Genomic DNA, 26,946 nt, shown 5'->3' with positions numbered 1-26,946 from the left:
CCAGCCTGTGTCTGTGATTGTCCAGGTGTGGCCTCAGCCACCACCTCTGCTGCCCGGGGCCTCCTGGGAGGAACGGTCACCACAGTTCTGATGTATAGAATCCACAGCCCCTCTGCCCTCTGTTCTGTCGCCAATAAAGTGCATTGTGTTTCACAGCTGGCCTCTGAGCATTCTTGGGGGTTTTTCTCCTCACGGGACTGACGCTCTCACCCCCTCTGCCGGGCAGGGGCGGGGCACAGACACTGGATACTAGTCCTCTGCAGCCAAGGCAGTGTCTGCCCCTGCCCCTTGCAGGGCACCTGGGGCACCGACTGCTTGTCGTTTACCCCTTCAGGGGAGCCCAGGAGCACAGCCCTGGAGGATGGACTGTGCAAACATCTGTCACCTCTTTGCCTTCGTTTTTGGGGATCGCAAGAAGGCCTTGGGTTGCTGAGGAGCTTGGGGGTACGGGATGTCTTCCCTTGGTGCTGGTCCCCTTTCCAACTGACACCTGAAAAACGTACCCGCTTCAGAGTGTGAAGGAGGACGGTCTGAGAGGGACTTCTGTGGCTTCCCTCAGATGAGACGAGTGGAGACTCCCTGGCCAGGTGGGGAGATAGGAGAGTGGGTTCAGAGGGAGTCCTGGAGACTCACGTTTGCACATTTAACCAGCATAAGAACAGTCAGGGCAGTTCCTGAAGCCATGGGGGTGGATAACCTCTCCCAGAGAGGGAAGCAGAGAGGATCTACGCTGAGAGCAAGGAAGCCAGCACCTAGAGTTATGGAGAGATGGTCAGCTGGGCTGTAGAGCCCAGCTTTTCCAAGGTGGTGACCGCCTGAGAGGTCAAGAGTTTCTAAACACACTCCCTGTAGCGCCCAGATCAGGCCTGGTCTTTCTCGGGACACTGTGCCTGGCTTCGAGGCGCACGTTCAGAGAGGTCTTTGTGACCTTTGTGGCCCTTGTTCATCCATCCTCGGGGGTTTGGACTGTAGCTTATGCCCAGGGCCCTCGTTCATTCATCCTGGGGAGTTTGCAGGAGACCCCCATTACCTAAGTAGGCCTCTATTGACAGAGGGGAGTCCACATAGCTTCTTCAAGGAGAGAGCAGCCAGGGTAGCCTGGCTCAGGAGGGGGGCACCGTGGACAGAAGTGTCACTGTGCCAGAAGAATGCCTGGCAGGTGGGTTTGGAGCCAGACCTGAGACTAGGAGTTAACTCCATGCTGGGCTGCGCATTCTCAGCCCAGCCCTGACCATCTCTAATCCAGCCTGAAAATACCTTCCAGGGAACTTGGCCTGATTCTGAGTGCTCTTTCTCTTCCTTTTGCCTCAACATTTACATAATTTCTTTGTGAAACTGTTGATTTGTCAAGGAGCCCTATGTCACGAGGCTTGGGTTTGTTTTTCTGAACTTGACAAAACATTTCATCTTTAAGCGAGGTCCCAGTCAGGTGCTATGTAATGAAAACAGATGTTTATTACAGATGTTTTTAAATTAATGACTTTAAACAAAAAACCTGTAATCCTACAAACTGACAATGACTTGGTAGCAGGTAAACACTTCAGGCTGGAGAGTGTTCTATATGAGTTTACATGCAATAAATTCTTATGACTGATTCCAAAATGTCTACATGAATTGGCTTCGCATGATTAATAATTTATTATTTATTTTTTACAGATTTATTTTTTATTTATACAAGAGCTGGGGTGTAGGCCAGAGACGCAGGAGGTTGAGAGGACTCACCAGAGACAGAGTAGGGAACAGAACAGGCAGACTGACCGGAAGCACTGCTGAGGGGAGTAGTGGGCGCGACAGGAGAGGTCTGCCGCACCATGTGGGAATCTCCCTGGCTGGCTGGGAATTGAACCCACGCTGCAGAGGCTGTGGACAGCTTCTAGTGCTGCACTCAACCCACTGCGCCACCAGGGAGGCCCATGTGATTAATAATTTAAAGTGAAATATAAAATTAAGGGAATGTAAACAGTTGTTTGAATCAATTCATTATATTAAAACAGTGACTTTTTAAAAAATCTGAAGTCAAAAAATCCTCAGGATACAACTATGTACCTGGGACAACTTGAGGGGTCAGGGCCAAAATTCCACCCTCCATGAGGATGTGTAACATCCACCAGCTGATTCAAAAACAGCACGTTTGCAACATCACACATTTCTTTACAAATAAATGTTACACTATTAAAAACTATAAAGAAGGGCCTCCCTGGCGGCGCAGCGGTTGAGCGCTGGGTTGCGAAGCTACCCGCAGCCTCTGCAGTGCCGGTTCGATCCCCGGCTGCTCCCCGGCCACCGGAGGAGGGTCCCACATGGCGCAGACCTCTCCTGCCACCCGCTGCTCCCCTCAGCAGTGTACTTCGGTCCTTCTGCCTGCTCTGCTCCCCGCTCTGGCTCTGGTGAATTCTCTCACCCTCCCGCGCTTCTGACTGTACCCAGTGCTTGCATAAATAAATAAATAAATCTTTAAAAAAAAAAAAAAAAACTAGCACACGTTTACAAGGCATCCCTGAGCCATGTCTTAAGGCACACGTTTCAATCTTGGGGTTTTCAGGGCATCTTCTTGTTTTAATTGGTTTTATGGCTCTATCTTCATCTTCATAACTGGCCCGGTCTTTCTTTTTAGCAAACTTTTTTCCATTGTCCCCACCAACGTCTCATACCTTCTAGCCAATTCTTCATCTGACACCTCAAGCTCCACTGTCTCACCTTCAGCTTCTTCTGTTTTGTTCTTAGCATCCATTTGAAGCAGTCATTTCTCAACCTCAGGATTAAATCCTCTGAATGACACACTTCCGTGGAGAAGATCTCACACAAGAAACTCTGCTCTTCTGTTATGAAACGTTCTTTCTCTTTAAGCTCTGGCAACTCCATACCATGCTCTTCACTAATGATTCCCTTCTCTTCCTCTTTTAGTAGTTTCTTGGTTTCCGAGTCCAATCCCCTTAGTGTGAACTCCAGTGCGGCAGACCTTGGCCAGTGGTCCCGTGTGGGCCGCCATGCTGGCTCCTGCCGGCACTGTCCTCTGCCCACTGTGTCTTCCATTCCTCACCTGTCCTCTAAGGATTTTTTAAAAAGATTTATTTATGCATGTAAGAGCTGGGGTACAGGCCAGAGATGTGGGGGGTGAGAGGACTCACCAGAGACAGAGCGGGGAACAGAACGGGCAGACTGACTGAAGTACACTGCTGAGGGAGCAGCAGGTGAGGCAGGAGGGGTCTGCCTCGCCATGTGGGTTGCTCCCTGGCCAGCTGGGGATCGAACTCATGCTGCAGAGGCTGCAGAGAGCTTCATAGCGTTGCGTCTTACCCCCTTGCGCTACTAGGGAGGCCCTCTAAGGATTTGTTTTGCCCACGGGGGAGCCACAGAGAGTGTTGATAGTGCTGCGTGGAGCCCGGGCCATCACTGGGGCTTGGGCAGTGGTCAATGGCCATATGTTCCTTTTGCTCCCTGTTCTGTCTGGCGGGTATGGAGTGGGACTTCCCCCTGTAATGGCACAACTTTGGTCCCCCCCCAACTCCCATCCCCATGCCGTCCTCCCTGTCCATGTCCCCCGCTGTGGGCCTCTCCACTCCCCCACCCCTACTACCCATACTTGGAAAGAATGTTCAAAGCAGCACTGTCTGGGCCTAGTGCCTGTGGACTCACGGGTTCACACAGGCCTTGATGTTAAGGAGACTGAGGTCATTTCTTTCTCTCTCCTCGGGGATAGGCTACAGGTTAGAGCAAGTATCAATGGTGACGGTGACAGAGACACCAGGCCTCGGTTAAGGGACTCAGGGGATTGTTTCCACAAGAATCCGCCTGTGGGGAGTCCAGACTCAGCTGCTGATGATCAAAGTTTGCACATAAGTTTTGAGTTGCTGGGTGGGGCCTTTGTTAGCCAATCGCCAGCAACCTCCTCTTTTGGGATTTGGGCTGCTCCTTCTCTCTGCTTTCATAGCGCTTTAGCCCAGGTGTATTCTTTCTCTGCTGACAAAGGCCAAAAAGGTGAACACCTTGCAACAATCTTGGGATGACGGAGAAAGACTCACTTCAGTCTTGGAAACACATTCACATATTTTATCTCTATCCCTCAGGAACCTTTCTGTGATGCAAACTCTGCTGTGCTTAAGGTCAAGCTAATCGCCACCAATTCTTCCAACCCAGCCCAGGCTGAAGGCTGGAGGGTTCTCCTAGAGACCTGCTCACAGAGGTGTGGGGGGAGAAGCTGGTGCCCTTGGGCTCCGTGGGGCAGTGCAAGAGGTGTCGGCCTCATCGCCTCCTGGAGGAGAGCGGGGCAGGAAAAGGACAGCTCGCGACAGCGGGAAACAGTGGTTCTAGCTGGGGCAGCTTCACCTCCCGGGAACAGACAGAGATGCCATTTTTGGCTGTTACAGTGTGACCGGAGGAGAGCTACTAGCATCTTGAAGGTAGAGGCCTATGAGGCATCCTGCCAGGCACAGGAGAGTGCCGGAGCAGAGTCACCTGTCCTTAGATGTCATGGGCTGCTGCTGAGAAGCCTTGCACGAAGCAAGAGGCCATCTCCTTCCCCCTCCCCGGGAAAGGAGCCTTAGCCAACGCGCTGTGGGTGGGAGCTGGGCTGAATACATACTTGAAAGAGATCTGTGTTGTTGGGAGTTTGTATTAACAACAAAATTTGCCCTTGATCTGGGCGAAGACGCAGGAAACAAGCCGGATAAACAAAGTGTCTTCATGTGTATTTTCAAGGCCAGTGCTGAAGGCTGTGAGGGGCCTGCAGGTCTACACTGGCTGTTTGCGACTCTGTGTCCTTGGTAATCTGCTCCCCTTGCTAGGGGTGCCCCTTCTGCCTTCAATCTGTAGCAGCCCTGACTTCTCGTCGAAATCACCAGCCACTGTCTCCTGAAAGCTTTGCTGGGCCCTCACACGCTCCCAAAGACTTTTATCACCCCCCTTTTTTCACTTGTCATATTATATTAAAGTGGCTAATGTCAGCATCTCCTTTCCACACTGGAGTGGAAGCTAATCGAAGGGCTGGCGGTGCCTTCCTGTCTGTGCCTCCTGATGCCCAGCACAGGCTTGTAGCTATTATAAATTTCATGCGTTCACAAGGTGCTTAAGGAGGACAGGGTGAACGTTGACAGGCAATCGCTGTGCTGATGTATTGACGAAAGTCACACGTTCGAGCCATGACCTTTTGTTTGGTGCTCACGGAGCTAGTCACACACTGGGCATTTTCACATGTCATCTCATTTAATTCTCACAGCCTCACAGGAGACAGGTAGCAATTATCCTCATTCCCAGAGGAGGAAGCTGGGGCTTTGAGAGGCAGAGTGTCACACTTGGCAGCAGCAGGGAACAGCAGATGTGGCCTCAAGTCCCAAGCCTGCACTTGTAAGCCCTGTGCTGTGTTACCCCAGGTCCCTCCTGGAGGCCCTCTCTTGGCCCAGCTCTGGCATGTGGAGTCCTGAGGAGCCAGAAACCAAACCTGAAGTTCCTACATTAGCAAGAGGGGTTTCTCCAGTGGAAGCCCTGTGAAGTTGGGAGGCCTACCTTCAGCTCTGGAAAGTTCTGATCTCCAGTGGGAATCCAGAGATTGATTAGGACAGGCTTGGTGGTGATGGGTGTTTCTCTTTGAAGTAAAAAGAATTCATAAAACTTAAAGCTTTTTCATTAACTCAAGTTCATATATCAAGGTGCAACCGCCCATCGCAAGCTACGGTGGATTCTTTAAAAATCAAAGACTTTTCACGCTGAGATGGTCCACTTGGATGTTCCAGAGTGCACATAGATAAAAATGACCCCCACACTATGACAGACTTGGCATAGTCTGGTTACAACCCCAGCTCTGTCAGCGGACCTGGGGCATGTCAATCAACCTCCTTTGTCTGTAACACGGGAATAAAAATTCCAACTTTATGGAGTCTTTATGACAATGAGAAATGATACTTGTAAACAGCCTAATTCAGAGCCTGGTTTATGGCAGGCAATTAATGTTAGTCATCTTGGTATTCTTTTCACAGACAGATGAAAGAAGCACAGATTTGAAAGAGGAAAGTATTTCACTAAACAGTAATCTGTACTCTTTTGGGAGGCATGCAGTAGCGCAGGAAGTGTTTGCTGACAGATGACTTGCATCACTGATGAGCCCCTCCAGTGGGGAGCTGGCCTGTCAGGCAGGAAGGAGGCTTTTATTTAACAATGGAAATGCTGTGATTCCTTCCAATTCTATGCAAAAATCATCAGCAGTCAGTGCTGCCTGGGCTACACCGGCTGTCCTGCAGAACTCCTTCCTCCTCTTCAGCTTCCAAACTGATGTCTTCCCGGGGGCTTGATGCCTGGCGCCATCACTGCAAGGCCGCCTGGCGCGCAGCCCTTCTCTGAGTGTGAGGACTTCCACGCACTCCCATCTCAAGGCACAGGACTCCCACAGGCACCCCTCCCCACCAACCCGGAGAGGAGGCTGGGCTAATCCCAACTGGCAGGGCAGAAAACTGAGGCAGAGGTCATGTCACTGAAAAGAGGGGTCTGGGGTGAGAATTCAGGCATGGCTCGAAGGCCACCATGTTTCTTATCCCTCCAAGCTGAGAGGGAAGAGGCACTGTAATGGTGTTCCAGAAAACAAGCGTGCCCCCGAGAAGGGCTGACGCCCCTTTTCCATAGGGCTTGCTGAGGGAAGGTCAAAGGTTTCCAGAAGGTCCCAGCAAGGTCCATGGCTGGTGAGAAATACATGTTGACAGGAGAATGGGCCCCAGGGGACTTCACTTTCCAGCATCCCAGGACCCCTCTCTTGATTTCTCCAGGCTCAGGCCTTAGTCTGCTCTTTGCTTCCTCTCACTTAGAACACATGCTTTCTCTCCAGGGATGAAACGAGTCTCCTGCCTTTATGTCTTAAGTCCAACTGCTCTACTTGCACGTTCTAGTTCTTCTGGACGCGCAGTCGGACGAGTGTCTCTCCAAGGATATTAACAGCATGTTAACAGGAGATAAGACAGAAGGATTTTGCGGTCTTTCCAGAAAACATATTACATAACTTTACAAACATATTACAGTGTTTTACATAATCAGAATTATGTAAAAATAAAAAGACCTCTTCTGTAGGATTCTTTTCTACAGGATTTCTTGGGGCTTTTAATATGCTAATGAGTTTTATTAAAACCCCAAGAAGGGAGCTGTGGAATTTTGACTTCTCAAATTTACTTCACTACAGAACTGTTTTGTCAGGGCTATTTTAGAGGTTAGAATTCTGCTTGAGACATATCCTGGAAGAGAAACCTCCCAGATAAGGGTGGAAAGAGTTATTTTAATCACGCCTGGAGAGAAGACCTGCATTAAATGAATGGTGACTGCCAACACTTAGACGTGGCAATAAAAGGACTTAGCTGTAGAGAGATGTTTACTTCTTGAGCTTCAGCTGTAAAGGGAGCTAGCTGTCTATGGTAATGTATTTTTATTGTTTGGTGGCTAAATAAAGTTATTTCAGTGGTGATGTTTATACTTTAACATGGCAAAAGGAGAAAACAGTGGTAAATCTTAGTCCAGGGCAGTATAGCTGGAATGACTGTTCATTTTTATTTGAAAACCAATTAATGATTTTCTTGAAAATCAGATCTGAGAATCCATATGTCTGAAGGGGCATATTACCATCACCCCCTCATCCTTAGCAGCTCCTGGGCGGAGAGTGGTGTCCCCTCACTTGACCAACAGGCTACTACTGTCTCGTAATTGGTCCTGTACTCACCACAATGTTGTAGGCAATTCTTGAATGTTCTCACTGCCGCTGAGTACCAGGGAACAATTTGGTTAGAAAGAATATACTGCTTGGTGACAATTCCCCTTATTTTATAGGTGAAGAACTAAGGCTCTACTAGAGTGTTCAGCCTCTTGGTAACTTTTATACAGAAAGTTCTGGCAGGTAAGGGATTAGAGCTCAGACGGCTGGCAGTAGGCAGCTCATTAAGACTCCACTGCTGTAAAAGGTCTTGCCGTGAATAAGAAAAATATTGCCGAGGATGCTAACTCTGAATATTTTCATCAGCTTTAATCAACTGTTGAGTAAACCCCAACCTGCTAAATAAGGAGATGCTTTGGCAGGCCAGGGAGTTGTGGATTAGGGGAACCCAGCCCACACCCGTGCTTTGGTAATCTGCCCATAGCCTCTCTCCATCACTATTCTCCAGCATATGCCAGGGTGGCAGAGATGAGCCACACTTAGGAGGCTGCCACCCGCTGCCTCAGCACTGGAGCCAAGGGAGGGGAGGGCATCAGAAGCATGGGTGTCTCTCATTGTTTGCTTTGGGCTCTCCCCTGGGGCTTCAGGTGAGCCAGCATTTGATCTTCTACTTTGAAAGCAATCTCAAAGAACATAAATAAAGACCTCACCAAGAGGGACTGGTAGTCAATTGATGGGTGGAGCAAATGTTTCAAGGAAAAACCCAACACAGAATCTCCTTTGTGGACTGTCTACACACAGATAATGTGGATTTAAGATCCAAACATTTGTTATTAGGCAGGATGTGTTTAAATCTCAAAATAATCCTGCAAATAGGGTAGAACCCTCATTTCACAAATAAGAGAAGCTCAAAGGAGTCAAGTACCTTGTCCATGGTCACTCAGTGAGAGGCAGACAAGGGATTTGAACCCAGGTCTTCTGAAGTGCACGACAGACTTTCTATTAGACCACAGCTACTGTACTCGTGTGTGGCATTTTGTAGTTTTCAAAGGACGTTCACTTAGACTATTCTGTGAGGCTCGAGCAAGCCTGTGAGGCAGGAAGGGGCACAGACTCAGTGCATTAAATCACAGTCCAAGGCTGCCCGACCCAAACCCATCCTGGCAGAGGTCTCGCTCTCTACTACCCTGTCTTGGTTTCCTTGCTCTCTGCTCATACTCAGTTTCTTCCTCTTACCATCCTTTGATGAGTTTCTCAGGGGCAGTGTGTGTGCGCAAAATTGTCTCTAGAAAAGCCAAGGTCAAACCTAAGTGATTCTCTTCCCCTGTGTCACCAGAGAGCCCGACTGTGGCTGAGAATACAGCACTTACTGTGTGCCGGGTATCTCTGATTTATTCCGCTTGTCCTAAGCCTTTTATATTTACTTAGCTCGTTTAATGTTTACAACAACGCCACCAAGGGCCTGTCATCATCCTCACTTTACAGTTGAGGAAACCAAGACATAAAGTTAAGTAACTTGTCCAAGTCCTGGCGAGTGGCGGGGGAGCTGGGATGATAACCAGAGACCCACTTAAGACAACCTGCAGGGCAGAGACGTGAGACTTAGCTGCAGAGCACTGCAAATCCTCCACCTGAGCTTCTTCAGGGACTCCAGAAAGACAGTGGGCCTGCTGCCCATTTCCCTGGAATTCTGGCAATATACCAACCACCTATTTCTCGGGGAGCTGAGACTCTCTTCCTCTTGCTCCATGATGCTTTGTGAAGCCGCATGTGTAGATAACCCGGAGCCTGCTCTTGCCGTGTGCGGTGCGGCTGGGGTGGAGATGGGTCAGCTCAGGGGTGGGGTCAGAGCAGTGACACTCGCTCCACCGTCAAGGATCCTCCGTCCCCCGTCCCCTGGCCCAGCTGGATCACCAGAGTCTAGACCAGGGCTTCCCCAACTTCCCTGATCAAGACCCGAAAGTCTTGTTAAAAATATACAGATACTCAAGTCCTTCCTCTGAAGCTTCTCATTCCATCAGACTGGGGTGGGATCTGGGTCTAGATATTTATCTATTTACACACCAGTCATTAGTCAGTTAACGCGGGTTGGGTTGGTGGTGCGCTCGTCCTGTCTTAGCTGCTGGGGATGCAGAGTGAGCAGGACTCACTGGGAATGATCCTGATGAGCTCGGGGTCTGAAGGGCAAATGACCCGTAGATAAGCGGGCTGTCAGTGAGGGCCGGGGTGGCACACAGGGAGTGCTGGCTCGCCCAGACAGCAGGGGGCCAGACACATGGTCCCTCCTCTTCCCAAGCCTCACATTGGTTTGCTTCAGGCATGACCCTCTCTCTTCCTGCGGGCTGCACGTTTTATCTCCTCTTTAGTCCCTTTTGCATGAGCATTTCTCCACTCAAATGACAGGCTGGTTTAGCCAGAGGCCTGCGACTGTGATGGTGCCAGGGTGGCCACTGTAGGGTACTTGCACTCCTCATCCTTGTTTCTCCCACCCCAGCCCCCTTCTGGATCTCTCTCTGAACATGCAGGCATGGCCAACATGCTGCGGGGCTGTTTCTCACCGGCACTGCAAGGGAGGGGCACGGTCCACCTGTAAGAGGTTGTCCCATCTTTACCTCGTGTCATGGAACTCAGTGGCTCCTAATCCCCTGTTGTCAAAACCCAATTCTTCCTGCTGGGTCAGGTGCTGTCTGAGATCTTTAAGACCCTTGAGGAAATCACGTGGAGGGAGGAGAGCTCTGGTCTTTTGTCAACTGAGGCAAGACTGGGTGATTAAGCTAAGAAAGCAAAGTCATTTTGGTCTAGAGGATTATTTTTGAGGTGTGTTGGGAACCTAGAAGCAACTTATTGCCTGGGAGGCAAACCAAACCCAAGATGACTCTCAGCTAATTGCTTGTCTCCTTTTTGCCAAGCCAAACTCCTCGGTATATAAAGACCAGTCTCCTCTGTCATCTTCATCCTCTGTCTCCATCCCTCTCAATTCTTGCTAAGCGATTGCGAGCTCACCTCCAAGTCCTCTCATCATGAATAGACAAGCCTGCCAGAAATCCTTCAGTGGAGGGAGCCAGGGCTTCTCCGGCCGCTCTGCTGTGGTCTCTGGCAGCAGCAGGATGAGCTGTGTGGCCCGCACCAGGGGAGCTGGTGGAGGGGCCTGCGGTGCCCGGGGTGGAGCTGGTGGCTTCGGCAGTCACAGCCTCTACAACCTGGGTGGCTCCAAGAGCATCTCCATGAGCGTGGCTGGTGGCTCCCGGGCTGGTGGCTTTGGGGGAGGACGTAGCAGCTGTGGTGGCGGCTTTGGAGGTGGCTTTGGTGGTGGCAGAGGAATGGGAGGTAGCTTTGGAGGGGCTGGTGGTTTTGGAGGGGCTGGTGGCTTTGGAGGGGCTGGTGGTTTTGGTGGAGGTGGCTTTGGTGGCCCCGGTGGTTTTGGTGGCCCCGGTGGTTTTGGTGGCCCTGGTGGCCCTGGTGGCTTTGGTGGCCCTGGTGGCCCTGGTGGCTTTGGCCCTGGTGGCTTCCCTGGAGGAATCCAGGAAGTGACAGTCAACCAGAGCCTCCTGCAGCCCCTCAACATGGAGATTGACCCCCAGATTGGACAAGTAAAGACCCAGGAGCGGGAGCAGATCAAGGCCCTCAACAACAAGTTCGCATCCTTCATTGACAAGGTAAGGCAAAGCCCAGAGGTGTCATGGGGGTTTGGGCTCTCCAAGGGGTGAGTACAGGCAGGTGTCAGTGGGATCAGCCAGGCTGAAGAGAAGGGTGCTGGATTCTTGTCCAAGTTCTGCCTTGGTGCTATAGGACAACAGGCATCTCCCTCTTGCTATCTGGGTTTTGTTTCTCCAGTTGTGAAATGGGACAAGGATTCTAGCTCCTGATTTCCTTCTAGGGTCTGCACCAGGGAAAATGAGGTGAGGGTCCAAAGGTGCTTTTAGCTCTTTTTAAGAATGGGGCATTAAACTATAAGAAAGAAAAAAATCAAAATCAACAAACAACTGTGAACCAGAGACACACTCTGGGGGGGCAGGGGACGGGGAAAGGAAGGATTGGGGTCAAAATCAGGGGGTTGCAATTGTATGGGGAATATAAAAAATAAAAAATAAATTAAATAAAAAAAAGAATGGGGCATCAGCTAGGAAATTATTATAGTTAACTTTTCATGTACTCTTGAAAAGCAATTGCTAGATACTCTAAACTAGCTGGCGATCCAACTTGCATCAGTATGAATCTTGAACAAACTCTCAGTGATGACTGACTGTTGGCAGCAGACTTACCTCCCAATGCTGCTGTCTTTCAGCGGGCATTGTGCAGAGCTGTCCACGCTGAGGCAGGAAGGGAGTGCTAGGTCAGAGGGTGAAACTTGGATTTGAAGTTAAATTCAGGGCAGCTGTTTTTGCACATTTTCCATAGTTGCTGACTAACTGAGAGGGGAGACAAAAAGGAAAATGTGAAAACAAACTAAGGAAGAGTTAGGTCTTGTTCCCTGTATGGTAGTAAAAATGTTTTCATTTAAAAAAGAAAATCAACTTTTTTATACTGACCTCTTTCAGTTATGTTCTGAAGGGTCCCAATAAACAAACTCTTGGGCTTGCTAGTAGCCATCTCAATGAGTCTGGTTTTCTTTTTTTACAAAATAGGGACAATAGCACCTCTTTTATTGGGGCCGTGAGGATGAAAGGAGAAAGAATACGAGAAAAGAGTAGGTAGAGACCCAGCACTCAGCATCCTAGCTCTCCTTTTTCTAAATCCTCATCTTTCCCAAATTCCAAAAAAGAGGTGACTGCAGATTGGAGAACAAGGGTCACTTCCCACCTTTGGGGTTGGTGGCTCCACCTGGCCAGCCCCAGAGGCTGATCCTTCTTCCTCCCTGACGCAGGTGCGGTTCCTGGAGCAGCAGAACCAGGTCTTGGAGACCAAGTGGCGGCTCCTGCAGCAGCAGAACTCACATTCCTCCACAGGCACCAACAACCTGGAGCCTTTCTTTGAGTCCTACATCAGCTTCCTGCACAAGCACTTGGATTCGATTGTGACAGAGAGAGGGAATCTGGAGGGAGAGCTGAAGAATATGCAGGACATGGTGGAAGACTTCAAAAAGAAGTGAGGGGCCCTGCTGGGTTTTCACTGCCAGGGCATTAACAAGGAGGCATGGGCCCAACGTGGCCCTGCCTCTGTGTGGGGAGACTTGGGATCCCATCCTGTGTTTCACTTCTGAAATGTCACTGTTGACACGTGTGTCTCCTCCTCCAGGTATGAAGATGAGATCAACAAGCGCACTGCAGCAGAGAACGAGTTTGTGGGGATCAAGAAGGTGAGCAGGGAGAGCAGACAAGCTGGGGAGAGCAGACAAGCTGGGGAGAGCAGAGCCAGCTGCCCCAGGGCTCAGCGACCCTGTGCTGAGTGTGGGGTTTACATTTTCCTGACATTTTTGGAAATGCCGTGTTTGATGAGGGAAGTGGCTCTGAAGGAGACATTTGCAGTCTGGCTGTGGCCAGGGAGCTGATTAGTGATGATGAACTCATTGTGGGTTTCTGTGTGGGTTTTTTTTTTTTTATAACAAGGTTTTCAACTTACAAATGCACCTGATGTTATTAATAGTAAAAAGAAAAAAAATCCCCGTGGCTGGTTGAAACTGGTCATCCTAGAGATGAAGTCTCAGGAGAAGGCCTTCCTTTCTACTTAGCAGGGTGGGTTTTAGGAGCAGATAACCAAGCCACGCACTAGATAAATGTGATGTGATTTTTTCCTAGTCTTACCTCTGTGCTTGGCTGCTTATGGTCTCTATTTTGTTAGCGTACTAAGGTTTTGATTGGTCACAGCAGTTTAAAAGGAAGAAAACTGTTTTTGCTTATTTTTTTAAAAGGGGGAGGTGGGAAGTCACAGGAGGAGAGATGGAGGAGGGGCAGAGAGATGAGCACGGAGGAGAGAGTCATGGGTGGTGGGGAGCAGGAGGTTGTTTTTTGGATTTCTGATGGCACCCCCCGCCCCCCAACCCAGGACGTGGATGCAGCCTACATGAACAAGGTGGAGCTGCAGGCCAAGGTGGACAGCCTGACAGATGAGCTCAACTTCCTGAGGACACTCTATGAGATGGTGAGCCCGCACTGACGGTCCTTCCTGTCTGCATCGCCCTGAGCTTCCCGAGTGTGACTTTAGGGGACAGTCAAGTGGCAGGACATTCACAAAACCAGCAACAGGGCTCAGAACTTAGCTCTGCCCCATCCATAAAATGCTAACTTAGCATCCCCCCACCCCCCCACAGCTTGGTCACAGACAGGGCAGGACCCCTCTCTGTCCTATTTCCCCTCTGTCCCAAGTCTGTTTTGTTCTACACCCTCCTTCTGGCTCCTAAACCAGGATCACAGCCAGTTCCTTTAGACTCCTCCCTACGCATTTCCATGGAAATCCATGCACTGGCTGATCTTTTCAGGCCAACACCCAGTTGTATTTCCTTTTTCTTTTAGCCTTGTTTTCTGGCATCCTATAGGCTTTTCCAGGCTTGAAATGCAAATTTATTTTTCTAATTGTCCCACACCTGGCTCCATCATTGCTAGAAGACATTTGCACTTCATCATTCTTGGCATCTTCTAGGGCCAGGGATGGGGAGAGTGACCATCTACATTCCCTGCAGGAGCTGTCCCAGATGCAAAGCCACGTCAGCGACACATCCGTGGTGCTGTCCATGGACAACAACCGCTGCCTGGATCTGGACAGCATCATTGCTGAGGTCCGGGCGCAGTACGAGGAGATCGCCGAGAGGAGCAAGGCCGAGGCTGAGGCGCTGTACCAGAGCAAGGTAGGAGCCCTCCTCTTGCCCCAACCTGGATTTAGGTCTCACTGAGTTGCCTAAGGATGTTCCTGTACTTGGCAAAGTCACGTTGATGAGTTTCTCCTCTGCCAGCTTGGGGAGCTGCAGAGCACAGCTGGCAGCTATGGGGATGACCTGAAGAGCACCAAGACCGAGATCATGGAGCTCAACAGGATGATCCAGAGGCTGCGGGCCGAGATCGAGAACGTCAAGAAGCAGGTGGGCTGGCTTGGGCTGCTGGTTCCCGGGCTGCCAGGGAGGGGTGGGGGCGAGCGTCTCAAGCCTCTTCGCCTGGACTGGACTCCTGGGACCATCTCAGGCAGCCTTGACCTGTGGGGAGTTCAAAGACCAAGGCAGCCCCAATGGGTGATAATTCATGGGGGAAATAGCTCTCCTGATGGAGACAGGCTGGAGGCTCCAGGGAAGGCGGGATGTTGCCTGACTTTAACATGCTAATTGATATCTTCCCTCTCCTGCCCCAGAATGCCAAAATTCAGGGGTCCGTCGCAGACGCTGAGCAGCGTGGGGAGATGGCCCTCAAGGACGCCAATGCCAAGCTCCAAGAGCTTCAGGCTGTCCTGCAGAAGACCAAGGATGACCTGGCCCGGCTGCTGCGGGACTACCAGGAGCTGATGAACGTGAAGCTGGCCCTGGACGTGGAGATCGCCACCTACAGGAAGCTGCTGGAGGGCGAGGAGTGCAGGTGAGGGCCACAGTATCTACGTTCTCAGGACACATTTTAGTGTGACCTGTGATAGCGACTAAGTTGGTAAGGGCCACTCAGGGAGAGCTGGCAATAGAGAACCCAGAACGGGGTGGTGACAGCTGGCTAATCAAGCGGAATTGGGTAGGAGGAAGTCACTGAACAGACAATCTGGGAAGAAGGGGCGGAGGATGGGAAGATGGAGACTTGGGGTGTGGTCGTGGAGCTTCTGGGCGTCTGCACCTCCCGAAGCAGCCCCTTTCGCCGGCCGTCTGCCCATGGAAGCTGACGTGGCCTGGCCCTTCCTCCCCAGGAGCTTGACCCCAGCTAGGGCAAATGAGGGACGTAGCTCCCGAGGTCATGAACCCCCAACGCTGGCTAATGACTCACCGCAGAACTAACCCATGGCTTCTTGTCTCTTTTAGGATGTCTGGAGAGTGTCAAAGCGCCGTGAGCATCTGTAAGTAGCCTTCAGAAGCCTTCTCCCTGGCTTGCAGAAAGGGCACCTACAAACGACATCCTCACTGACAGGTCTTGGGCAGGACAACCTGACCCATGGCAGGAGGCTGGGCCCCCAGATAGTGCCTGGGGGTCTCAGACCATGGCCACACAGCCCGCCCTGTGTAAGCTGGAAACCGTCGGGCTGCAGCTAGCTCCTCGGTACTCTTGGGCAGCGCCGTAGGCTGGAGAGCCAGACATTTCTGAGCATATGACTGGCTCTGGTTCTTGGGAAAGGGCGCCAGAGGGCAGGTTCATGCTCACTGGTTACCACTTGTGGCTCCAGAGAAGCTGAGTATCTTTCTCCAGTCCCAGAGCCACGCGGGGCAGGGCTGGGCTGTAGGCCCAGGCCGTTAGCCTGAGCTGAGTGTCTCTCTCTCCTGCAGCGGTGGTCAGCAACGTCAGCAGCACCAGCAGCACCTCTGGTGGAAGCCATGGAGGCTTCGGAGGGGTCGGCGGTGGCAGAGGTGGCTATGGAGGAGTCAGCGGAGGCAGCAGCAGTGGCAGAGGCAGCAGTGGTGGCTATGGAGGGGTCAGCGGAGGCAGCAGCAGTGGCAGAGGCGGCAGTGGTGGCTACGGAGGGGTCAGCGGAGGCAGCAGCAGTGGTGGCTGTGGAGGGGTCAGTGGTGGCAGCAGCAGCAGCAGAGGCGGCAGCAGTGGCTATGGAGGGGTCAGCGGTGGCAGCAGCAGCAGCAGAGGCGGCAGCAGTGGCTATGGAGGGGTCAGTGGTGGCAGCAGCGGTGGCAGAGGCAGCAGCTCGGTGGGCCAGAGCGGCCTGGGCGCCTGCTCTGGCGGCATGCAGTCCTCGGGAAGCAGCGGCTACAAGTCAGCAAGTGGCAGCAGCAGTGTCCGCTACTCCCAGACCACCAGCTCCAGCCAGCACTGCTCCAAGTGATCTTCTGGGGCCAGATCTCCGTGCCCACCTGCTTCCCTCTCAGCTGCTTCCCGCTCTGCTTGGCCTCAACACACCTCAACTTGCTTTTCTTCAAGTTCCCTGGAGAAGGGGCTTCTCCACCTCAAGACCTTTCTCAAGTCAGGGACATCCAGCTGCAAGTCTGCAAATGTGGTGCCCCCAGGTGAGCCCAGCCATGGCTCCCGACTTTGGACAGAACACTTGAGCCCTAACCAGCGTGGCATACCCCGCCTGGCCTGTTCCCACTCTGGCCCGGCTCTCTCTCTCACTAGGAGCTGATGGCCTGAAGCTGGCGCCTCTAAGTCAAACCCCCGAGGAGGCCATGCAGTGGGGCCAGTGTGGGAGGGTGAGGATTTTTGGCCTGTTGGTTCCCAGGATTTTCTTCCTCAATCTGGGCATCATATCCTGACTTACCTGCTTCATAACTCCCAGAGCGCTGGATCCTCTGGTGATGACTATATTGTACTTCCTCAATAAATTGCTCGTATCTCACAATCTGGTGTTTGGCTTTCATTGAAGGATTCACAGAAGGCCAAGGTGGAGGGTGTCAGCTAGGGGTGGTGTCTTCCAGGAGTTCAGGCGTGGATCTAAAGGACACCGAACAGTCTTGGCTTTTCCTTTATCTACTTGTTTGGGTTCTTGTCACAGGTCTGTCCAAGAATATTTATGGTGTTTAAGTGGGGGCCTTCCTTACTCCAGGTCTTGCCATCCAGCCTCCTGCCTCTGAGCAGGCCTCCAGGATCCAGTCTTAGAAGAGGCTTTTGCAGCTCACCGAGGGAATAAATTCCACTGGGACTCTGGCTCCTTCGCTCCACCCCCACGTCAGCCAGAGCAAATTCTCTTCCTGCAAATACAGTTCTTATAGTCGGAAGTGGGCAATACCCTCTTTTCTCTGCCCAGGTTCTGATTCAGTTAAAAAGCATTACAAGAGCCTGGGCCTTTTGACAATTATGACAAGTGTGACAAAACAGAGCTATCCTGGGCTTATCAGAACAGATATTGGAGAAGGTGGCTTTTGGGCGTGTGGAGGACGCAGAGTCGGGTGGGGTGAGTGTCCTGTTACAGGACCTTGGAAATAGGCCCGCTCTCCCACTTGGGCTGTGGCAGCAATGGCTGTCATGGCCTCCCCATGGGGTCAGACCCCTCATGGTAAAAAGGAGAGCGGAACTTATATGTGCTGTGGATGACCAGAGTCTCAGAGAGACTCGTGCCAAGCAAACCAGGGCAGAGAGAGGGCAGGAGCAGTGCCTGGCGAAGCTCACTACACATGGATGCAAAATTAGGAACGGGGAAGACGCAGTTTGCTCTTCTTCCAGAATTTCAACAGAAAGCTGATCCCCATCCAGGCCCAGGGAGGCCAGGGGTAATGAGGCAGCTGCTGAGGGAATCCTCTCCTGTCTCGCCCGCTGCTCCCCTCAGCAGTGTATTTCATTAGTCTGCCTGTTCTGTTCCCCGCTGTGTCTGGTAAATCCTCTCACCCTCCTGCGCATCTGGCCTATACCCGGTTCTTGTATAAATACATAAATCTTTAAAAAAAAAAAGACACTAATAATAAAAAAAAAAAAGATCATCTTCTCTTCTCCACACCCCAGAACCAATCCATCTGCATGCCCTTGAGCACGGTCAGATTCTGGCTTGTAAATCAGTGTGGATAATCCACCTTCTCAGAAGTCATTAGAGCTGGGCTTATGAGAAGGCATCTGTACCTCTGTCTGATGGTTCTAGGAGAGTGCCAGGTCCTGGCCTCCAGGTTTTTGAGCCCAAGATGGGACTAAGCTCATGCCATCTGCTCTACCTATAGAAGCCCTGTCTCAAGACGTGGAGAAAGAGACTTAAAATACTTTTTATTGAAGTAACCTTGGTTGATAACTTATGCAGGTTTCAGGCATACAGACTTCTAGAGCAACACTGGTGTAGCTACATTCTGCTCACCCCTAAAGGTCTATTTTCATCCATCATCATACTATGAACCCCCTTTGTCCAATCTACCCGCCCCCTTCCCTTCTGATAACCACTACCTTGTTCTTACAGTGGAACTATTTTGTTGGGTTCATTTGTTTTGTTTCTTTACCTACCACATGAAGTCCCATGGTATTTGTCTTTCTATGTCTTATTTTACTCAGTGTCATACCCTCTTGGTCCATCTCTGTTATTACATATGGCAGAGTTTCATCTTTTTAATAGGTGAGTAGTATTCCTTTGTGTATATGTACCACATCTTCTTTATCCACTCACCCATCAACAGGCAGCTGTTTCCAACTGTTGGCAACTGTAAATAATGCTGTGATGAACATGGGGGTGCATAGATCTCTTTGGATTAGTGTCTTCATATTCTTCAGATAACTACCCAGCAGTGGGATCATGTGATATTTTTATTTATATTTTGGGGAATCTTCATACTGTATTCCATACTTGGTTTCTCCAATTTACATGCTCAACTGTGTATGAGTTTTCTTTTTTCTTTGCATCCTCCCCAATTTTTGTTGTTTCTTGCTGTTTGGATGATAGTTATGAAGAGACATTTTAAAGTTTCTACACTTGAGAGTTCAATAAATTCTTGCTCATTTTTTCAAGTCTTACAGGTTGAAGGCAGTTCTGCTCCCCATTTAACCCATGCAGTTTGGGTACTTGGGAGCAGAATGGTCTGGTCTGGATTGCTGTTCTTACTGGCATTTTAGAGACATTACAAGAAATGGCACGAATCTCTAGGACAGCCTCCCAGGTGCCCTGGTCCATGCGTTGCTTGAATTACTGGGAAGAGGCTGACTGTCATGGGTTAACCCAACTTCTGGTTAGACTCAAGCAGCCATCCCCGAATGCTGCTGCTTTAGTTTCTCTAATCACCTGCTCCATGTGCAGAGACCCACCTCAGGGCCATGCAGAGTGTGTGGGAACTTGTGAAAGTTTGGTGGTCAGTTGAAAGAATGAATCAAAATGAATATTCTGGAATACTGCCTGCCCTCCAGACTGACAGGAAGACTCCAGGTCACCCTTTAAGACAGAATGGAACTGAAAATTGACAGTGAGAACCCTGGACCCTCCTGTGAACTTTTGTGAGGAGAGATGGTGGAGGAGGTCAATCAAGACATGCTGGAGAGGAAGCCTGGAGCAGGCTTGGCAAGGAAAGAGCCTGGGCAACATGGAGGAAGGTCAAAGTGACAGAAAGCTGTCCAGACCAGATCAAAAGAGAATTCCAAGACATCGGTGTGTCATGTCTGAGGCCAGACTAAGGGCTGGAGAAAATGGGATATTTCTAAGTGTATGGGAAACTGGCAATCCTGAGCTTTGATGACTGGAGGCAACAGTTGTTTTAACACTCCCAATAAGTACTCCTAAATGGTCAAAAACCCTACACAAATGAGCCACCAGTGTTGAAGGACTGAAACTTACCCAAGTGCCACTGCTATGAGCACAAAGAAGCACAGTCTAGCTGTGGTATTTGGAACAGGGAGTTTGTAATGACCTCACTCCACTTGGCTGACATGGGACACGCATGTTGGGGCGGAAGGGGCTTTCCCGGTGGAATGCTTGATGCAGTCTTGACCCAGAGCAGTCTGACTCTCAGATACACCTAAGAAAGGTACCTACTTTGGCAAGGTGTCTACCAGGGGCTACTGAGTAGAAGAAAGTGTTTTAGGAAACGCTGAAGTCCTAGGAAGGTCAGGTAATTTATCTTTTCGGCCTATTTCATTACTACCTAACATCCATAAAGAGTCACAGAACAGTGTTTCTAAGATGTACGCTGCTGTCATCACAAGCACAAGTTTTCCTGCCCTCCTGGGCCCATGAGGCCCAGAAGGCACGTGCTGCCTGAAGGCAGGAGCTAGCGGGGCTGACTCTGCTGGGAATTTGGCATAGAAGATGATTTGCATAAGGGAGTTACCACTAAACCCGTGCTTAAGTCCAGTCCTCGGCCTTCTTTTTCTGCTTTGTAGTCCAGAAACATCTCTTTAAATGCCAGAAAGTCCGTGAACGTGAGTAACATGTCGAATATGTCATCAGTCACCTCGTCCTTGCGCTGCCTGAGCGTCGTGGTGAAGGCCGCCATGTTGAATCCGGGAACCCTCCTGAGCAGCTCTTCTTCGATATACTTTTCCACTAGAGAAAGGTACTCATTAAAAATTTGCAAGTAGCTGAGTTTATTCTCTTCCGTGTCTTCAAATTCTTGATAATAGCTGTCCATGAAACTTCTCTGCAGTACCTGGAACTCGGTGTCCATGATAATGTCCTCGATACATCCAATCACAGCATCAAATTCGGCTTCAGAGGCAGAAGACTCGGCCGACAGCGCGAGGCTCTCTTCTTCCAGGATTCCGTCTACTTCTCCCATGTCCATGCTGCCCGGGCTGAGCTGTCCTGCGGCCTCCCGCCTGGGGCCGGGGTGGAGTCTGGCCCGCACTGCCCACCTCCCGGGGCCACGCCCTGCCTCCCGTCACCATGGCCGAGACCGTCATTCTTGATGACTGCATAATATTCCTTCACCTGGATGTGGCACATTTTGATATATATTATTCCTACTCTCCCTACTATAATCAGCCAGTGCTGCAATGAACACATCTCTGAATGTGTCCTAGGCATTCTTTTAAGATGACTTCCTAGGTGTGCAATTGTTCAGCCACTTATATTGTCAGATGGTTTTCTATTATCAAAAGGTTGTCCAGAAAGATGGCAGCAATTGAGCCTTACAGAAGGGGTGTACATGACTTCCTCTTTCTCCAGTCTTATGAACAAAGTGGTATTCTTGGGCAATTTTTTTTAACATGATATCGAAGATTTTAATAATGAATGAAAAAAATTACAAAGAATATATGCAGTATATCTCTATTTGTAAAAAAGATTTTTTTAGGGTTGTTGTAAAGATTTAATGAATGAATGGAGTTGATCCTTGAACAACATGGGTTTGAACTGCGTGGGTTGTCCACTTGTGAAAAAATTTTCTTGTAAACAAATGATATAAATGTAAGATACCACCAAATACAGTATACTACCATAAATGTATTTTCTCTACCTTATGATTTTATTAAAAACATTTTCTTTTCTCTAGTTTTATTAATTGTGGTAATATATTATATAATATAACACTTAATATATAATATATTATATAATATATATTGTATAATATATAACACTTTCTTCTACTCAGTAGCCCCTGGTAGACATCTTGCCAAAGTAGGTACCTTTCTTAATTGACTGCTGATTTTTTTTGCCAGCAAGACTTTTATAATTTTTTTTAATGTGGAGTTTTTGATGAAATTGCTTTTTTTTTAAAGATTTTATTTATTTATACAAGAACTGGGGTAAAGGTCAGAGGTGCAGGAGGGTGAGAGGATTCACCAGAGACAGAGTGGGGAGCAGAACAGGCAGACGGACTGAAGACACTGCTGAGGGGAGCAGCGCGTGAGGCAGGAGAGGTCTGCTGCACCATGTGGGTATCTCCCTGGCTGGTTGGGAATCGAACTTGTGCTGCGGAAGCTGTGGACAGCTTCAGAGCATGGCGCTCAACCTGCTGCGCCACCGGGGAGGCCCCCAAAATTACTTACTTTGTTAGTTTGAGAACAATCTGAAACCTCTCTCCCAGGCCCCTGGAGAGGTCAGGCTGCCAAGACAGGCACCCAAGTTGGCTTGTGAGTGGGTTTAGAAGGGTTAAGAAAGTGTGAGAATTCACTGGCACCTTTGAAAAGGTTCACTTCTCTCTGCCCCAGAAAGACACCTGGTGTGTGAGGTCTCTCTTAATGGCAGTATATTTAGTCAGTCTGTCTTTCAAAACCCCAACCTGATGTGTGTGTAGGGGTCTACCCTGAGCTTAGGGTAAGAGATGATGTGATGGAAGAGTGTCCAGTGTGATGATGGAGGTGGAACACTCATACCCACACAGAGGGGCAGTGCCAGAGCAGGAGGAGGTGGACAGTCATTCTTTCTACAAAACCTGCGACCCACAATGGGCCAGATGCTGTACTGGGGGATGGGGAATGCTGGGGGCCCTGTCCTCTTGGTGTCTACTATACAGTGGGCAGGGCTGTAGCCCTTGTGCAGGGGAGAGGAAGGACGGGAATGCAGGTAGCAGAGTCCATGGGGGTCTGTCTGAAAGGGGAGTTTCCTGAAACAGGGGCTGAGGACCTGTTTGATAGGGGAAGAGACTAGGTGTGGGAGTAAGGTAGGTGACATGAGGCCCACTGGGGTGGTGAGTTGAGGAAAAATAGAACTATGCAGGGAATCACAGGGCGATGAGGGGGATGTTGGGACCTCTTGTGGTCACCCCAATGGTGAATTCTAAAGCTCAGATGGTCCACTCATTCAAGACTCTGGTCAGTCTGGAACATTCTTTCCTAATACTCACCCCTCTGCTAGTCAGATAGCTGAAGTGCCGGTTGTGCTGCTGATCCAGGAGTGGACCAGCTCAGGGTTTCTGGGGAGCTGCGTGGATATACAGTGAGTAAGACTTGCAGGTGTCTCAATCTGGAGGAACCCAACTTTTCACTTGACCTTCCCAGACTCCTCCCAGATTCCTGTATGAACCTCATTCTTTCTGGGAGGCAGTCAGCAGAGTGACACCAGGGGACACCCAAGGTTTTGGGAATAAAAGAGCCATAGAGTCATGTAATTGAACCTGCTGGCTCCTGAGAAGCCAATGCCCTGGGCCCTGGGCTGGGCTATGGCAGGCAGGACCCAAGATCATTTCTCAAGCAAGGACCCAAGTGTGTTCTTGCACAAAATCCACACAGTCTGTAAGGCTAATTACAGGCTCCTGAATTGGAGACTGAGATCACAGCAAAAGAAATTGGTGTGGGGATTAGTTTCATACAGGGAATGAAAGCTAGAAAATCATCCAATTAATGAACCAAATTCACTGGCACCTATGAAAAGGGTCACTTCTCTCTGTGCCAGAATGTCTTTTCTCAGAGATTTTATGAACCAGGACATCTTTCTGCATCCAGAAAAAATAATGAACTGGCCACTCAGCAGGCTAGCCCAGGCCACTGACAGCTCCAGGGGCCATTCTGCCATTGTGGTATCTGGCCAGAACCTTGTCAGTTCCAACAGGTCCCAGACAGCTGTTGGGGTCACCAATATGTCATGATAGGCCTTGGCTCATGGTGATGAGGGTGATTTCCCAGCACAGGAGACTCTAGAGTGTGAGTTATGACATCATTTCATTACATGATTTCCCCCTTCTATTTCTAATATCCAGGAGTGTCAGAAATGGGGTGTCATAGTGTCAGAAATGGGGCCCCACCAATCTTATTGTCCATGTGACCAAATTGGCTTTTGTATTTATTTATTTATACATACAAGAATTGGGGTGCAGGCTAGAAGTGCAGGGGTGAGAGGATTCACCAGAGACAGAGTGGGGAGCAGAACAGGAGGATCTACTGAAATACACTGCTGAGGGGAGCAGTGGTCGAGACAGGAGAGGTCTGCTGCTCCATGTGGGTCATTTCCCTGACCGGGGATCGAACTTGTGCTGCAGAGGCTACAGATAGCTTCATAGTGCTATGCTTAATCCTTTGTACCACCAGGGAGGCCCCACCTAATTGGCTTTTGCCTGGCCATGTCCAGGAAATATTCACTTGCATCTCTACCCCAGTCGGCCACCACCTCCTGGGTGAACTCCTTTTCCTGGCACGTGTGCCCGTCCCCATGGTATAGCTGCCTTCAGAACATGACATCTCAATCAGAGGCTGGGCATGATTTCATGATGCTGAAGGAGGGCACAGGGGAGTGGGACTGAGCAGGGAGGAGATGGAGCAAATTGAAAGCGGTGAATAACGGTGTCTTTTCTGGGAAGGCACTTTCTCTGGAGCAGGTTTTCCAAGTGTTGTCCTGCTGCTGATGGCCAGAGTGCAGGTCAGTGCCAGCCTCACATGGGAGCCTCTGCCCCAGTGGTTTCCTTTCTGCAGCTTAAGGTATCTCTGAAGTGGCTTACCACTTGCAAAACCATTTTGAGCCTTTTATTATACTATTCATTGTTGACTGTTGAAAAGTACCATCATAATCATCCAAATTATAAAATTTGATAATAATAACCTTTCTAACACTGAGCTTTGTTGGGAAATCTCTGCTGCCAAGTATGTCTACTTTATGTGATTTTTGTTCTTATCTCCATTTAAATATGATGTCAGATTTATGAAATGTGATGGTCACTAATGAGAGTAATATTTTTTTTTAAAGATTTATTTATTTATTTATTTATTAAATAATAAATTTTATTTTTATATTCCCCCATACAACTGCACATGCCCCATTCTGACCCCAATCCCTCCCATCTCGGCCCCTACCCCCCAAAAAGTGTCTCTGGTTCATAGTTTTTTGTTGATTTTGATTTTCACTTTCTTATAGTTATTCATTTTCCTGATCCCTTATTTAAGTTTTCTAGATTCCTGCTATGAGTGAGACCATCCGATATTTTTCTTTTTCTTTTTGGCTTATTTCGCTGAGCATGATCCCTTCCAGCACCATCCATGTTGCTGCAAATTGCATGTGTTTATCTTTTTTGAATGCTGAGTAATATTCCATGGTATATATGTACCACATCTTCTTGATCCAGTCATCTATTTTTGGGCATTTGGGCTGTTTCCAAAGCTTAGCTATTGTAAACAGGGCTGCTATAAACATAGGGGTGCAGGTGCTCTTTGGAATTGATGTATCTGTGTCCTTTGGGTAAATCCCTAGGAGTGGAATTGCTGGACCATATGGAAGCTCTATGTTTAGTAGGTCCAGAAATCTCCACACAGCTCTAATGAGAGTAATATTGAAGCTTAGAGACCTGATTCTTTGTCCCTTATGTTCAGGATGCAGATGTTTCTGCATGAGCAAAATGAAATTGGAAGTCAAAATGGAGAGTCTAACCAGAGAGGTCAATCTGGAGAGCCCTCTAGGAAGCCATTCTCCCTTTCCCTTCCACATCTTGAGATCTCAAGGTTCTGGAAAATAAATAACTGAAAAAAATTTTAGTTAGATGTTACTTCCATCCCAGGAATTATTCTGAGAATTACATGTAACTCATTTATTCTTCATAAGGAGGTAGGTATGTATGGTCACCCGCATTTTACAATGGAGGAAAATGAGGCATGGAAGGGTAGTTTACACGGGGCCAAAGTTAGCGGTTGGTATCACCAGTTTTTGAACATAGGCGGTTGGACTCCAGAACACATGCTAATAACACATGTGTAGTTTTGTTTCCTATGATACATATGGGGCATGGGGTGTCTCTGGTGGATGTGAGAGACTTTGCTCTGTCCTTGGTGCTGAAATATGATTTCGCTGCCTGGAGGGACTTCTCTTTCTCAAGAGCCTGACACTCACCATTTCTCCTTCCAAACTCAATTTCTCTCATTACCTACTTTAGTTATGATTACTTGCATTATGATCACAGATTTCTGAGATTAAGTAAACTTTTGTCCCTAAGTTCAGCTTTAAACGAGGAAGAAATGGGTGGAGGGGGTTAAAAGACTTTCAGGTATAAAATAAGTTTGGGGCCACCTGGATAAACTGGTACAAATTCTCTATCTCAAGATCCTTAATCACACCTGCATAATCCTTTTCTCTTTTTACACCTCCATCCCTTGTGTGCCCTGGCCCTTTCCTCCGCTCCCCATCTTACACTCACAGTCTCAGTGTTTATTGATGTCCTAGTTTTCACAAGTGTCTATAATATTTGTGTATGCCTGTCTGGCATTATTTTGTTTGGCTCTCTTTGGCCCACTTGGACCACAGCTTCCGGTTCATTTCCCAGAAAGAGATTGTTTTCAGTGATCACTTATTTAAATAGGTTTCCTATGCTTCTCTCTTTTTCTTCTCCTTCTGGGATCCCCATGATACACATATTGTTTCTCTTTAAGCTGTCCCACAGAGGCCTCATACAGTTTTCATTTAAAAATTTTTTTCTTCTCTACCTTGTTCAATTCTGTGTTCTCCCATATTGTGTTTTTCAAGATCATTAATTCTCTCCATTGCTTCTGTTTGTCTGCTATAAAGGCCCTCAAATGCATATTTTAAATTAATTCTAGTGCTTCTTAACTCCTTTACTTCTGAAGGCAGTTGTCTCCTATTTTCATTATCTTTATTCTCTTGTTTTACATCCTCCATTGTTTTTTTAAGTTCCATCAGAACTGTCTGGATGTTGCCCTGAATTCCCCTTCTGTCATGTACTGCAATTCTGCAGCTCCACTGAAACATGGCTCCTTTCAGGTGGTGTTTTTTTTCTTTTGTTCTAGCATTTGTACTGTGTTCTTCTGCCTACCATTTTTGATTTTGCATGTATAAAGATAAATTTTCAAGTGTTGTTTTTAATTGTTGGAGTAGTCATGGACCCTCTACCCACCAAGAGGTAGTAGGTTTCAGAGTGGACTGGGATAATAAGCACCAGAGGTTCACCATCCGATAGATGAAATTCCTATTGTGAAACTCTTTGTGGGGGG

At 48.9% G+C, this 26,946-nt stretch overlaps 2 protein-coding genes across 2 annotated transcripts; one reads left to right on the top strand and one right to left on the bottom strand.

Moving 5' to 3' along the window:
• Positions 1 to 10,641: 10,641 nt before the first annotated feature.
• On the top strand, positions 10,642 to 16,510 carry LOC311185678 (keratin, type II cytoskeletal 3-like; the record flags this gene model as incomplete). The annotated part of the gene is made up of 9 exons (XM_084256397.1): positions 10,642 to 11,277; positions 12,486 to 12,706; positions 12,857 to 12,917; positions 13,604 to 13,699; positions 14,238 to 14,402; positions 14,508 to 14,633; positions 14,897 to 15,117; positions 15,543 to 15,577; positions 16,002 to 16,510. 9 exons carry the CDS (start codon positions 10,642 to 10,644, stop codon positions 16,508 to 16,510), a joined length of 2,070 nt encoding a protein of 689 aa, XP_084112523.1.
• Positions 16,511 to 20,351: 3,841 nt separating this feature from the next.
• On the bottom strand, positions 20,352 to 20,831 carry LOC311185512 (ADP-ribosylation factor-like protein 2-binding protein; the record flags this gene model as incomplete). Its single annotated transcript, XM_084256137.1, has 1 exon — positions 20,352 to 20,831. The coding sequence occupies exon 1, from the start codon at positions 20,745 to 20,747 to the stop codon at positions 20,352 to 20,354; it is 396 nt and encodes a 131-aa protein (XP_084112263.1). The 5' UTR covers positions 20,748 to 20,831.
• Positions 20,832 to 26,946: the final 6,115 nt, after the last annotated feature.

The sequence above is a fragment of the Talpa europaea genome (genome assembly GCF_964194135.1).
Source record: "Talpa europaea genome assembly, chromosome: 15".
Classification (NCBI taxonomy): domain Eukaryota; kingdom Metazoa; phylum Chordata; class Mammalia; order Eulipotyphla; family Talpidae; genus Talpa; species Talpa europaea.
The sequence above is the reverse complement of the archived record's forward strand: the minus strand, read 5'-3'. Positions and strand labels throughout refer to the sequence as shown.